Raw genomic sequence first — 12,154 nt, 5'->3', positions numbered from 1 at the left:
TGAGACAGCATATTAAAATATGTTCCCATTTTTCCTGATATCGGACTTCACGTGACTATGTTTCCAAAAATGAGGGGCCAAATTCTGATCTTCACATTAGAATCAGAATCATAAAATAGTCTGGAATATAGATTCTGTTCTATTTAAATTGTAGCTTTGTGCAATATTCCAGATTTATACCCATTCACATAGACTTTATCAGAAGGGAAACACATCATCTGTCTTTTTTAGTTTGCCTTTGGTGTGCTCCACGTATTTTTTTGTGCTGCAACTGTAGAAATATCTTCTTTGCATCATTTGCTTTCTCACCTGTCTTTTTTTTTTTTTTTTGTCTCTTTGTCCTTTCTTCCCATGTTTTCAGTCAGTAGTGAACCTGATCAGTGAGCTACAGGAGCAGATGTGTAGACTGCAGCTGGAAATTAATAATAGAATCCAAGAAAGAATGTCTCAAGATAGGAAGCCAGACCTGACACCTAATGGTCCTCAATCTAGTCCAAGATCAGTGGTAGAGACTCTCAGCCAGAAGAATTGTTCTCGGTGTGATGTACGAGAAGTTCACCTTAGCAGAAGCCTGTGTATTGCCTCTTCTGTTCTCTTGCAGAAACTAAATTCCACTAACCAGAACTACGTTGTGAATTATTGGCATTAATCTTTGTTAGCAAAGAGTGAGGTGGTCATAAAAATTACCAAAAAAAAACAAACCCACCCACAGTTATTGGGACAAACTTGGTCACCGTTGATGTCTGTCTGCTAAAGCACAGATATCTGTAAGACCCACTCACCTTTCTCAGATTTTTTACAATTGTCATTTCGCTTGTGGGTCTGTAGTGCTGGTGTGGTGTGGGGTTTTTTGATTTCTGGCTTTTGGTTTTTGGTTGTTGTTGGGGTTTTTTTTCCGTAGTTGAGATTTGTCTGTTTGATATGAAGCATGCTAGCATGGTCTGGTATTTTGCTGATTTTCCTCACAGTAATGTCACCCTAGCTGTGCATGATGGTGCACCTTAACCAGTCCTCTGAACACAGATTATTAATTCCTAAATATCTTAGTTTAACACGGGTATAAAAATACAGTTTCAGGTAAGAGTATCTGAAATGTATCCTTTGTTTTTCTAATGATAAAGTGAATGAAAAGAGCCATAATAAAAATAATCTGCTTGTACCTTTAAAACAGCAAAACCAACACATTTTAGTTTATTCTCTGACATTAGCAGTTATCAGAAAAGTATTTTTGCATTTACATCACAGATTTGAGTTGTATTTGATCAAAAATGTCACATTTCAAGATAAAAGCGACTTTGCCTAAACTGCTTAAATTTACTGAAGGTGGAATGATATTGGTATGCTGGAAAAAGCCCATTTTAATATTTGGTTTTAAATCAGTTTGCTTTAGTTGCCGCTTTTCTTTAGTTAAAATTTGGATCCCCAGAACTCATTTTATATGTAATCTGTTTATATTGTGAGGGATTTTTTCCATAATTTTTCTCATATGTTTATTTTACAAAAATAGCTCATTTGGGTATGATGCCTGTTGTGAAAAATAGTGCTGCTGTTTCTGAGCTTGCCTCTGTCCAGAACTGAGTAGTGAAGTGTAGACTACAGGACAAGCTGCACATTGGAGAAATAATCCGGGAGTCATTCAAAAGAAACGTTACTTTAGTCCAAGATACTAGTATGGCTGTTTAATGTAGATACTATACAGGATTCCAAAATTGGGTTACACTGCCAAATTTTTTCTTTCTTCGGTTCATTTTAAAACATTTGGTCTTGTCAGTGTTCCATCAAGGATTGAATAATATTGTCCATCGGAATGAACAATAAGATACGGTTCTATCCAGGTAAAAGGAAAAGGGACATTTAAGAGACAACTTTGTCAGAGGAATAAACAGGGAATGGTAGGAACCCTGCTTGGCTGCAGCTCTAGGCTGCATCAGCTCAGTTTGCAAAGTGGCAAACATCAACGGTGAAAGTAGTGTATTTGTAGTCGTATTTGACTGTATGTGTTTGGTATTAAATGCCTGTAACTTGCTAGTTTTAGGCTGAGTGATGTTTTTCTTGGTAAGTAGCTTAAACAGCTTTTTGGGGAGCGGACTGTCACTTTAATGAAAGCTAGTAATATTTTAGCACTGCACATATCTGTTTACTTTCCGAGTGGCTGGAAATCCAAAAGAGCCCCTCAAGACACATGACTTCACGAGGCTCAACTATCTTCCTTAATATGACTAAGAAATTTGTTCATAACAAGCGGAGGGTTTGAGGAAGTATTCCTCATCTCTTAATTCAGTTTTTGTCATCTTAGCCTAGGTCACAGTTTTTAATGTGTGGTTGTGTTCATTAATGTGTGGTTCATGCATGATCACTATTTCAGGACAATGAAAAATTAATATCTACCAGAGAAATCTTACTTTTAGCTGCTGTTCTTCCTTTGCAGGGTTTGCTACAGGAACTTAGACACCTCAAAATTAAAGTAGAAGAACTGGAAAATGAAAGGAATCAATACGAGTGGAAATTAAAAGCAACTAAAGTAAGCAGAATACTTGGCATTTACTATGACAGACTTATTTCAGCTGGAAAGAAAAATGCTCCACTTCTCATCAATGTTTACTTTATGTAGGGTTGCCTTGTGTCAGGGCCTACTATAAAGTCAAGTTTTCTGCAACCATCTTTGGAATAAGTATTTTGGTTTAAAGTTTTTGCAGCTTCTTTTTGTGCCTTTTGCTACCTCCCTACAGTTTCCAGTCTTCTACCCTTTTGTAATTCTTATTTAAAAAAACAAACAAACAAACAAACAAAAGCCAAACCAACCCAACCAAACCCAAAAAAGGCATTTTGACTTAGGAAAGTCCTGTGCTGTGAGAAGCCCTCTGTGAAGGTTTTCTGTCTTTTATTTGTGTAATGGTGACAGGCCTCTGTGGAATATGCTTTCCACACTGAAGGGAAGAGACATGCAAAGTTGGTTGGGTGTTCACTTACTGTGGAATTTATTTTAATAGACTTTAAACTCAAAATACACCATTAGATCATCTGCTTTGACTTTGTGTATATCAAAGTGCATAGCTGCTTACCCTTCTGTTGACCTTAAACCCTGGAAAGCTGTTGGATTGTAACCTGGAGAAACTCAACATTTGAAACATTTCATCATTTTCCCAGAAAATTAATTTTCTGTTTGAACATTCTCATTGTTAAACAGTTGCACACTATTTCTAGTTTGAATTTTTAGCCCTTTTTCACTAGATTAAAAACCACCTTATTGTTTTTCCCTGTTGAGGTACACTTCTGTGCTGTAATTGCATCTCCTTTCATTTGTGTAGTACTATAATCCCCGTTCATACGAATGACTGACTTTTTTGAGTTGTGGTTGGATCTTGGAAAAACATTTCATATTAAACTGAGTTCTTTTCATAATACTTTACAGCTTCATCCCAAAATGACAGACAGCTATTATTTGTATTAGCATTTCTTTCTTTTGAAAATTCTTGGGCGAATGTTGAAATGTTGCTATCGTGTCTTTTTTCCCTATTAAGATAATACCTCTTGTATCCTTGAAAATGTTCTCTCTGACATGGTGGATATGAACAGTCTTTGGGAAAATATTTTCTCAGGCAGTGTGTGGCCAGCTGCCCAGACAGATAAAGATTATGAAAAGTGTAGGAGCAGAATGAAAATAAGAAAGAGGAATCGTAAAACCCATTGAGTGAGAGAAGATGGAGGACTAGAAAGAAAGAAGAATACAGGGAAAGAGAGAGGAAGCAGAAAAATCATCATAGTGATGACAGGAATGAGACATTAAAGGAGAAGGCGGCATTTAAAAGAACTATGAGATCAAATAGACCAGGGGAAGCAAATCCAAATCTGGTATTTAGAGGTCTGCAGCTTTTGTCTTCCTGTTGCTTCAACTTCTTAGATGAGAAATTGAGATATTTCCACGGCTGGATATAAAAAGCATATTAGTCACTGGGAAGTGAAGTGTAGGAGCCCTTCAGAGATGCAGCAAGGCAGATTCTTCTATTCCGTATGGAATTGCAGGCAGAGCAGTGATCGTTTGCTGCCATCCAGCTGCATGCTTGCTGGGGAAAATAGGTTTGGATTTTAGAGTAAATTAGTCCATGTTTTCCCCTGTTTGGGTAATGTTTGGTGTTTTATATATTTTCCTGCTTTATTTTAGTATTTTAAGAAAGTGGTCACATAAATGATTTTTTGGGTGTTTTGGTTTGGTTTGTTTTTTTTTTTCCCTTTAGCTACAAAGAGGTTTGATATGCCTTTGCTGGGGGAAATGCAGAATGTTGATACATAGAAGCTCTAATAGGCTGCTGAAGAAAATCTTAATGAAGCTACTGACTTAGTAAAGTGTGCTGTGGAGAGGTTTTTTTCTCATATATAGGAAAAATAACTGAGTCACTGTATTTTGAGTTTAACAGTCCCAGAATTCTCCCTCTGTATTGTTGAGACCTTTAGTGTGTGATATTCCAGCCCAATCTAGTGGCAGCACAAACTGCAGTTCATGTAAATGAACCCCTGGTATTTTGTAACGTGTGTGTGTTTGTTTCCCAAGCCATGCTTTGCTTCTAGCCTGTTCGCTGTAGAATCTGATGTGAGGAATAACAGTTTTGTTACCCTGCTGAGAGCAGGGCTCAGCATTAGTAGATTCTCAGTTATATTAAGAAGTAGTAACTAGCATTAAAAACCAGTATATTTTTTATTTATATTGCACTGTTATATTTTAGTGGTCTTCACGCAGAACTCAGGAGTTGCCCTATAACAGTCATTATTATATGACCAGCATTACAGCATTTAGAGCTTTCCAGAGTTTCTTCACTTATGTAAATCCTTGAAAATTGTATCTTTCTGTAAGTCTCTCCTCAATGAGAGCTAATTGCATTAGAAAAGGTGAGCTTCTGTAAAAGGAATAGAATAGTAACACCATGAAGTATGTACGGTAGTTAGATGGTTTATGAAATGGCCTGAATTGGGAACAGGACATCAGTCAAAGTAAAGTGTTATGCTTTGAAGTCTTGTAGTTCACGGGAAAGAATCCAAGAGGATGGGTGACAATGTTATTCTGAATTTGTTGTACTCTCTTTCAGGCTGAGATAGCCCAGCTTCAAGAACAATTAGCTCTCAAAGATGCAGAAATAGAACGCTTACAAAGTCAGCTCTCGAGGACCTCATCACATAGTGAAGTGGCAGAAAGAGGTAAGAGGAGGGGAAGTAAACATCCAAACCCCTACTTTAACTTCACTTTGCTAGCAGCTTGGCTCGGTATTTCAAAGGAATACAAGGAGATAGAAGAATGAATTGATAGAATTTATTTTGGGGAGGAAAAATGGTGCAAATTTATTTTGTCTTCTAGTAAAGTAGAGGCCTTCAACGTATGAAATAATATCCCAATCTAGAGGTGGCACAAATTTCAATAAGTATTCTAAGGACACTGAAATTTTATTTATAATTTGAAAGAATCATCATAGTTGAGTGGGAATATATTGTTTGTGTATACCGTCAAAGTTTCTTTGAAAAATCTTTACAGCTTCCATTTTTTAAGGGGAAAAAAAAAAAAAAAAGTCATAGGAGTAGCTAAGCATAATGTTTAAATGCCCAAACATCCTAAAATATAGTCATTGACTCACGTTTTTCCTTTCTTCAGGACTATATCTCATTTAGGCTCCCTCTCCCATGAAAGGTTGGACAGAAGGTCTGTCAAAGTCCCTTCCAGCCTGGGCTGTCCTATGATTCTATGATACTGCAGGTTTCTGGTTTAAATCTGCACTGTTGATACAGGCCAGTGCCAAATAAACTCGTTTGTTTAGCCTTTGGTCTCAACCAGTGGTGTTACAGCTCTCTGAAGGGTTGACTCCTTGGAGCTTCTGTCAGTTGCTGAGCTGAGAGCAGTATGATACTTGTGACCTTTTTCTTCTATAATGCTGACCCTTAGCCACGCAGGAATATTTCTGTGTAGTTTACTGCAGTGCATCAGCTTAGCTGCACTAACTTCTTTTTGGGGTGTTAACTAATGCTTCCAAAGAGTGCCCTTATTGAGATGTGACTTTACATGCTACCTCTTTCTCAGGGATTACCAAGAATCTCCTTACAGAAATTAATGCAGATGTGTTGGTTTTTTTTTTTCTAAGACTCTGTATTTTGACTGTTGTTTATTCCAAAGGAGTGACTTAACACGTAACTTGGTGCTGATTTCACTCAGCTGCAGAGCTTGTGCATGTAGAGAACTGCATGTCTAACTAGGAAATGTTTGTCTAACAGCAGTGTTTTGTAGAGAAACTCCTCTGCTAATAGAATTATGTATTTTCCATGAGATTCCCAAATAATTTACGGTATTTCAAAGGAAAGATAGTGGTGTGACAATAAATCAAGAGCCCAGCATCGTTCAACTTCTAGTAATGTGTCTGTTCCTGTTCATGCTGAAACTGGCCTTGATTCCAGTGGGAGAAGAATCAAACCCTGTACAGATTTTTTTAGGCTGCATTGAAGGAAACCACTTAAACTGTATTTGAATGGAAATAGTTTGCAGCAATAATAATTCTTCTGAAAAAAAAAAAATTACTGATTTACCAGATTTTTAGGGTGGTCTTCCCAAGTAAAGTTGAAAACTAATGTGAATGTATTTGTAGTATGCTAGAATGCATATTCTCATTAAATTGCAAAATTTATCTAATATGTGCTTTTTCTACATACTTTATTGTGACTCTCACCATTTACCATCGTAGAGGAAGTTTATAGGAGAAGGCTAAAAGAAAAACGTAAGCCTTGCAATTCACTTTTGGCTTTATCTCACTGTTCCTTTCACACAAATTATAACTCAGATGCATTCTGCAGCAATAATTCAATCTTTGTTTAGATTTGGCTGTCTAATTGTAATATACATGAGATCCTGCTTTCATTGCTTGCAGCAAGCAGACAGCTACTTGCCCTGTTTAGTAAGATTTCACTTCAGAAAAAAAAGGCAGAGGCTCACAAGTCAGATAGTTGGACTTCAAAGGGACATTGTCAAGGTTGAGAGAGGCAAAACTTAATCTTTACCTTTTTTTTATTTGTACATGTGTAAACCCCGTATAATATCTGGAAAGATGGCTGTAACTGAAAGCCTCCTTCCTTGGAGGGGAAGGATTTGAGATTTTTTTAATCAATGCAATAAATTAAAAGAACCTAAATAAAAACATTTTAAAACAACCTAATAAAAATGTTTCCATACTTGATGATGTTATAAATATTTTAAGTAAAGTTTGCTTTAATGTACTTAAACATACCTTGACACCAGTTCTTTTTGAAGTCTAATGGTTGTAAAGAGAAATTAGGACTTTGATTTTTAATGGCTTTTTAAAAATCTTCCAGTTGCTTGCCCACTGCCTGCTGGCTTTAGTTTTTGATTTGGCTGTGTCTGTGCATGTCTTGTGCTACTAAGTGTTCCCTTTTGCAAGAGAAATGTTTGCAAGGATCATTTACATGTTTTAAAACTTAATCATTACAAAGCGTGTATTTTTCAGAATCACTACAAGAAAAACTAATTAGAGTTTTTGCGAGTAATTTAGATGTGACATTGTATATTCAACATTTAGTTGTAAAACATTTTTTTTAAGCTGCTCTTTAGCACTGTTTCTTTTCTTTCTTCTCTCTCACTTCATGCGTATGTTTTTCATAGTCTATAACATGCCTGTGTTTTTCATAATCTTTTGTGAAACAAGTGTAGGTCTGGTTTAGTGTCAAAGCATGAATTCCGTGAGTGGCAGTTATAACACATAAAGTATTTTGGGTTCTGTCTCCGTCATCTACGTTTGATTTAGTATAGGTTGGTACTGGAGGACTTGCTAGGAATAATAACCTGTAGGGAAGAAATGAAAGCTTTGGCTCCACAAAGTCAGGATGACGTGATTAACAACCTCCTAAATTTTCGGAGAGTGTGTTTTAATTGATTTGACTATGGCATTCCTGAATAGCCTCTATCTTACACTAAACTGTGTGTGAGGCAATTCTATATTAGCTCTTGGTGTAGATTTTAACTTAGTTATTCATACTGAAATGGCACAAGAAAAAAAAAATTACAAGTCGTCATATCAAAATAGGTTTTGTTGTTTTTCATTTCCAGGTTTCATGAATGTCCTTGAACTACTTCTCATAAACTGGGGAATATTTTTCCCCGATGGAAAGTAACTAATTTTCAATCATACTTACAATTATATCCTTGAGTATGTAACAGCAAACACACTCTCATCTTTTGCAAAATAAACCTCAGTGTTTCTTCTTTTTCATCACTTGACTTTTAGAGTATAAAAAAGTACCGTGTAGCCTTTTATAAGCAAAACCAGCACGTTTGTGTTTTGCGATGCCTTTAATAGTTCAGCTTTTGAACAGCTCTATTTTAACTGCAGTTGAGTAGTGCATTTCCATGCCACTGACATGGTTTTGGTTACTGACAAGAATCTAAGGAGAGTATCACGAACCAGGTATTGTTTACACTAAATGTAGCAAGTATGTTTTCCTTATAACATTTTAAAAACATTTTTAGTTCAAGAAGTTCAACGGTTGAAGATAGGAATGGAGTCGTTACTGGCTGCAAACGAAGAAAAGGTGAGAAAATAATCCTTGTTCTCCCTAAGAATGAAATAACGGGTTTGAATCTCTGAAATGCTTTTTACGAGTGTGCTATTGCCCTGATTTTTTAATTATCCCATGAGACTGTGACAGAAGGTTGATTTTTAAATAGAAAGTGTGCCTGACCTTGCTAACCTGACTGCAGAACTTGGGAGGCTCATTAGATTCCCAGGGGAGTAGAAAGCCAAGGCTGTAATGAGCAGAATCTCCTGCTTTCTGTTATTAAAAAGATTGCTAAGGTTTGTTCATCTCTGGCAGCTCTGCACCTTCCAGCCTGCATTGATATCCCCAGTTGAGGTTGTGGTATTAAAATAAAGTCAAAGTGGCCTTTGAATCAGACTCAAATTTGGGGAGAAAGGGACCAGGATTTAAAGAGAAAAGAGTTTTTAAAAGTACCCAAAAAAAGTACTAAAGGAGAAGAGTGAAATTAAACCAATTTAAATGCTAAATACGGATTTTGTGTCTTATCACCTGTCACTGTTAGCCTGCCAGGCAGACTATTTAAGTGCAGGGTTTAGGGCTCAGCCTTGGAGGGTGTGGAATCTTCCACCTTCAGATGCCGTTGACTTACTATGTAAATTGTTCTCTATTTTGGGGGCAGGGGGATTAGTTCTTGAGAAAATTGTAATTCTTGTTTTATGTTAATAAACGGTGTCATAGGATTTTCCTTTATGGTGACACACTCGTGTATGATAAAATAGGCAATAATATACATCCCTAAAAACTCCCTTTAGTACGTGGGGAATCTGGACAGGGCAGTGTTAATTCTGGAGAACATTAACGTGACTCATAACAAATTTTAGTTCTTAAAAAATCAAAGAGCCAACATTTAAATCTAGAAAATAAAGGTTGTGGCTTTATCTCTTGCCAAAATTATTCCAAGTCTACATAAGATTTCTGCATTTGAAGGGAACACAAAATATTGTTGCTTATGTCCTAGTATCTGGATATACTCCCAGGGAGAGGAGGGTTATTTCCCTGGAAACTGTAGTGTTTAAACTAGTGGACTGATGGTTGACCCACTAGTTTAATGTAGAACTGTTACATTCAGTAATACTACAAAATAAAACATTACTCCTGAGGGAAAACAGCTCTAAATAGCTTTTGGGATAACTAAATCTTTCTCGTGTCATTTAGGACGAGAAGTGCTCAACTAAGTAGCTAGTAAGTGGTGCACATATTTCCTTTTAAAACACTGGGTACGTTAGTCTCAGTTCTTTGCTATGAAGAAGAACCTATTGCTTCTATCCAGAGTTGGGATAACTGGGTGTCTGGTTTAGGCCTCTCTTGCCTTGTGTATACGGGAGCTCAGCAGCAGCTACCGTTCTGTAGTGCGGTACAGGTCTGGTTTCTGTGCAGTTGCTCCTAGAACTCAGTTGATACCTGCTGTGACTGTAATGTACCACATGTGTACTGGAGCAGGTTTTAACTGAAATCTCTTTGACACTGACCTAGCTATGACAGTGCAGCAGCTCAGTATCAGATAATCGCCTGAATACCTGCCAGCTTCCCTGGAAGGTTTTTTTATTTATTTTTTTTTCCCCAGTGCCCACTTCTCTGCTTCTGTGGCTTTGCTGACACCTGCTTGTGAAACCTCGTTCTTTATGACTTGCTTGGGTTTGTATTCAGTGCTCTGTAGTCAGAGCACTGGGCCAGATCATTGCACCGGAATGGTTTAGAGCTGAGGTCAAAGAAACAGGACAAACCATAAGAGTGCAAATTGCAAGATCACACACTTAGTGACCAATAGCGAGGATTTATCATCATCAGGGACACAGTATCATATACAGAAAGGAGAGAAATGACAGATCCAAACAGTGATTAGTGCCCGTTGTTGTGTTGTGTGTGTGCAAAAGGCCAAGTGCCCTCCCTGAATACATGACTCCAGATGCTTTCTGTACATAACAGGAGAGCGCTGGGTATTGGAGGAAGAGGGGAGTCAGCTAAAGCATCAGGCATTCACGAGAGCTCATTTCTTTGGTTCTGTGCAGGTTGGACCGCCTAAGTTCAGAAAGGTGTGTTCAAAACTGGAGTAAGTGTAGATGTTGGAATGCAGAACATACCCTACAAGAGAGGAGCAAAGGCCACACCTAGACCGTTAAACCATACAAAACATAAACGTGCTTTACTTTACAACAAAAGTGTGATGTTAGCAAACAACAAATGACTGCCCACTTCAGGCAGTTGAGGTTCAACTCCAGAATATTCCCTGGACTCTCAGAAGCAGATTTCCAAATTATGTTTCTGTAAATAACTAATCTACTAGTAATGTTCAACTCCTCTGGTTCTCATATAGCCATAATTTCACACTGTCCAGCAAGTATTATGTACAATGGCTAATAAAAGCCAAGAGAATTTCCTTACAAGGCATGTGAGAGACTTGATCCTGCTTTCTGAAAAAGCAGGCCAAAATCACAGAAATGAGTGTGTAATACAGTGTTTCAGCAGGGCAAAAATGTAGGATTTTAAACATGATTTTATTTAATGCTTTTCACAGGACCGTCGAATAGAGGAGTTAACACTACTGCTAAGCCAGTACAGGAGAGTCAAGGAGATAATAATTGCAGCTCACGGTAAAATGTCTGGTGAATAAGTTTCTGATATCAGGTCTTCTAACACTGCATGCACTGCGACTGCTATTTGTTGTCCTTTTAAATATACGTGTATAGTAATGCGTGTGTTGTTACGCATAGATGTGTATCATGTTGGAGTGCTATGAGAGTAAGTATGCACTCTTTCAGATACAGAGAGCACCACACTGTGTCTTGACCAGGCTTGTGTGTTGTTGCCTGTAGTTTGTGGAGATTTCATTTTTGTTCCCTGTGCTGTAGGCAGTACCAAAAAAACAGGGTCAAAGGAGGTCAAAATAGGGTGAAAAGGAGGGAGCAAACAGCAGGACACTAGTGCAGACATAGAATTTATTGACACAGGGGCAGTTAGGAAAGTTCCTTCAAATTAGCTAAAGCCATGCGCTTACCATATTCTTATCAAATTGTGTTATGTCCCTCTCGAGAATCTGTTATTCAAAATTAAAATGGCATCCAGTTTGATTTAAAGTAATGCATCCGTAGGAGATGAATAAAGTATACAGATAGGTATTAAGTTTGTGTGGTGTTTCCTGTGACCATTGTGTTAGGAGTAACTGGTTTTTATGGTGAAAAATGTTATCAGGACACACTAGTGGATTACTAACATTAATTAAATATATCCTGTATTCAGATTTCCTACACTGCAGTTCAATTCGGGAATGGCAGCAATGATCAGCTGCCCCCAGCTAGTGTTAATGACACAGTGTTTTCCTGTGATGTCATGTTTTTTATATGGCATTCATAAAAAGGGAGCTAATCTCAGGTGCAGTTTGATACTGTTAGGAGGACTTGCTTTTCTTTTTTGCTAAAAAGAGTTGCAGTGAATATAAGTTCTATTGCCTTTCCCTTCCACTGAGAAAAGTCCTGACAGGCAACTAGGCAAGTTCTGGTTTGGAAGGAACAACCGAAACCTGATTGTTGCTTTGGTACACACATTTTATATTTAACTTCAAAATCTGGGGAGAAAT

General features: G+C 37.4%; 1 protein-coding gene across 12 annotated transcripts in view; it reads left to right on the top strand.

The window, feature by feature from the left end:
- PPFIBP2 (PPFIA binding protein 2) overlaps window positions 1-12,154 on the top strand; it is a 102,986-nt gene that overhangs the window by 73,489 nt on the left and 17,343 nt on the right. For 10 of the 12 annotated variants that reach the window (XM_026850727.1, XM_026850728.1, XM_026850726.1 and 7 more), the window contains 5 exons: window positions 2,429-2,521; window positions 5,082-5,190; window positions 6,717-6,749; window positions 8,513-8,574; window positions 11,096-11,171. In XM_026850727.1, the coding sequence (XP_026706528.1) occupies window positions 2,429-2,521; window positions 5,082-5,190; window positions 6,717-6,749; window positions 8,513-8,574; window positions 11,096-11,171 (373 nt within the window). The remainder of the gene's footprint in view (window positions 1-2,428; window positions 2,522-5,081; window positions 5,191-6,716; window positions 6,750-8,512; window positions 8,575-11,095; window positions 11,172-12,154) is intronic. The other 2 variants (XM_026850730.1, XM_026850734.1) reach the window with 1 other exon arrangement.

Source organism: Athene cunicularia (assembly GCF_003259725.1).
Source record: "Athene cunicularia isolate RWA chromosome 5 unlocalized genomic scaffold, athCun1 chr5_part3, whole genome shotgun sequence".
Classification (NCBI taxonomy): domain Eukaryota; kingdom Metazoa; phylum Chordata; class Aves; order Strigiformes; family Strigidae; genus Athene; species Athene cunicularia.
This window is presented reverse-complemented; position numbering and strand designations above follow the sequence as displayed.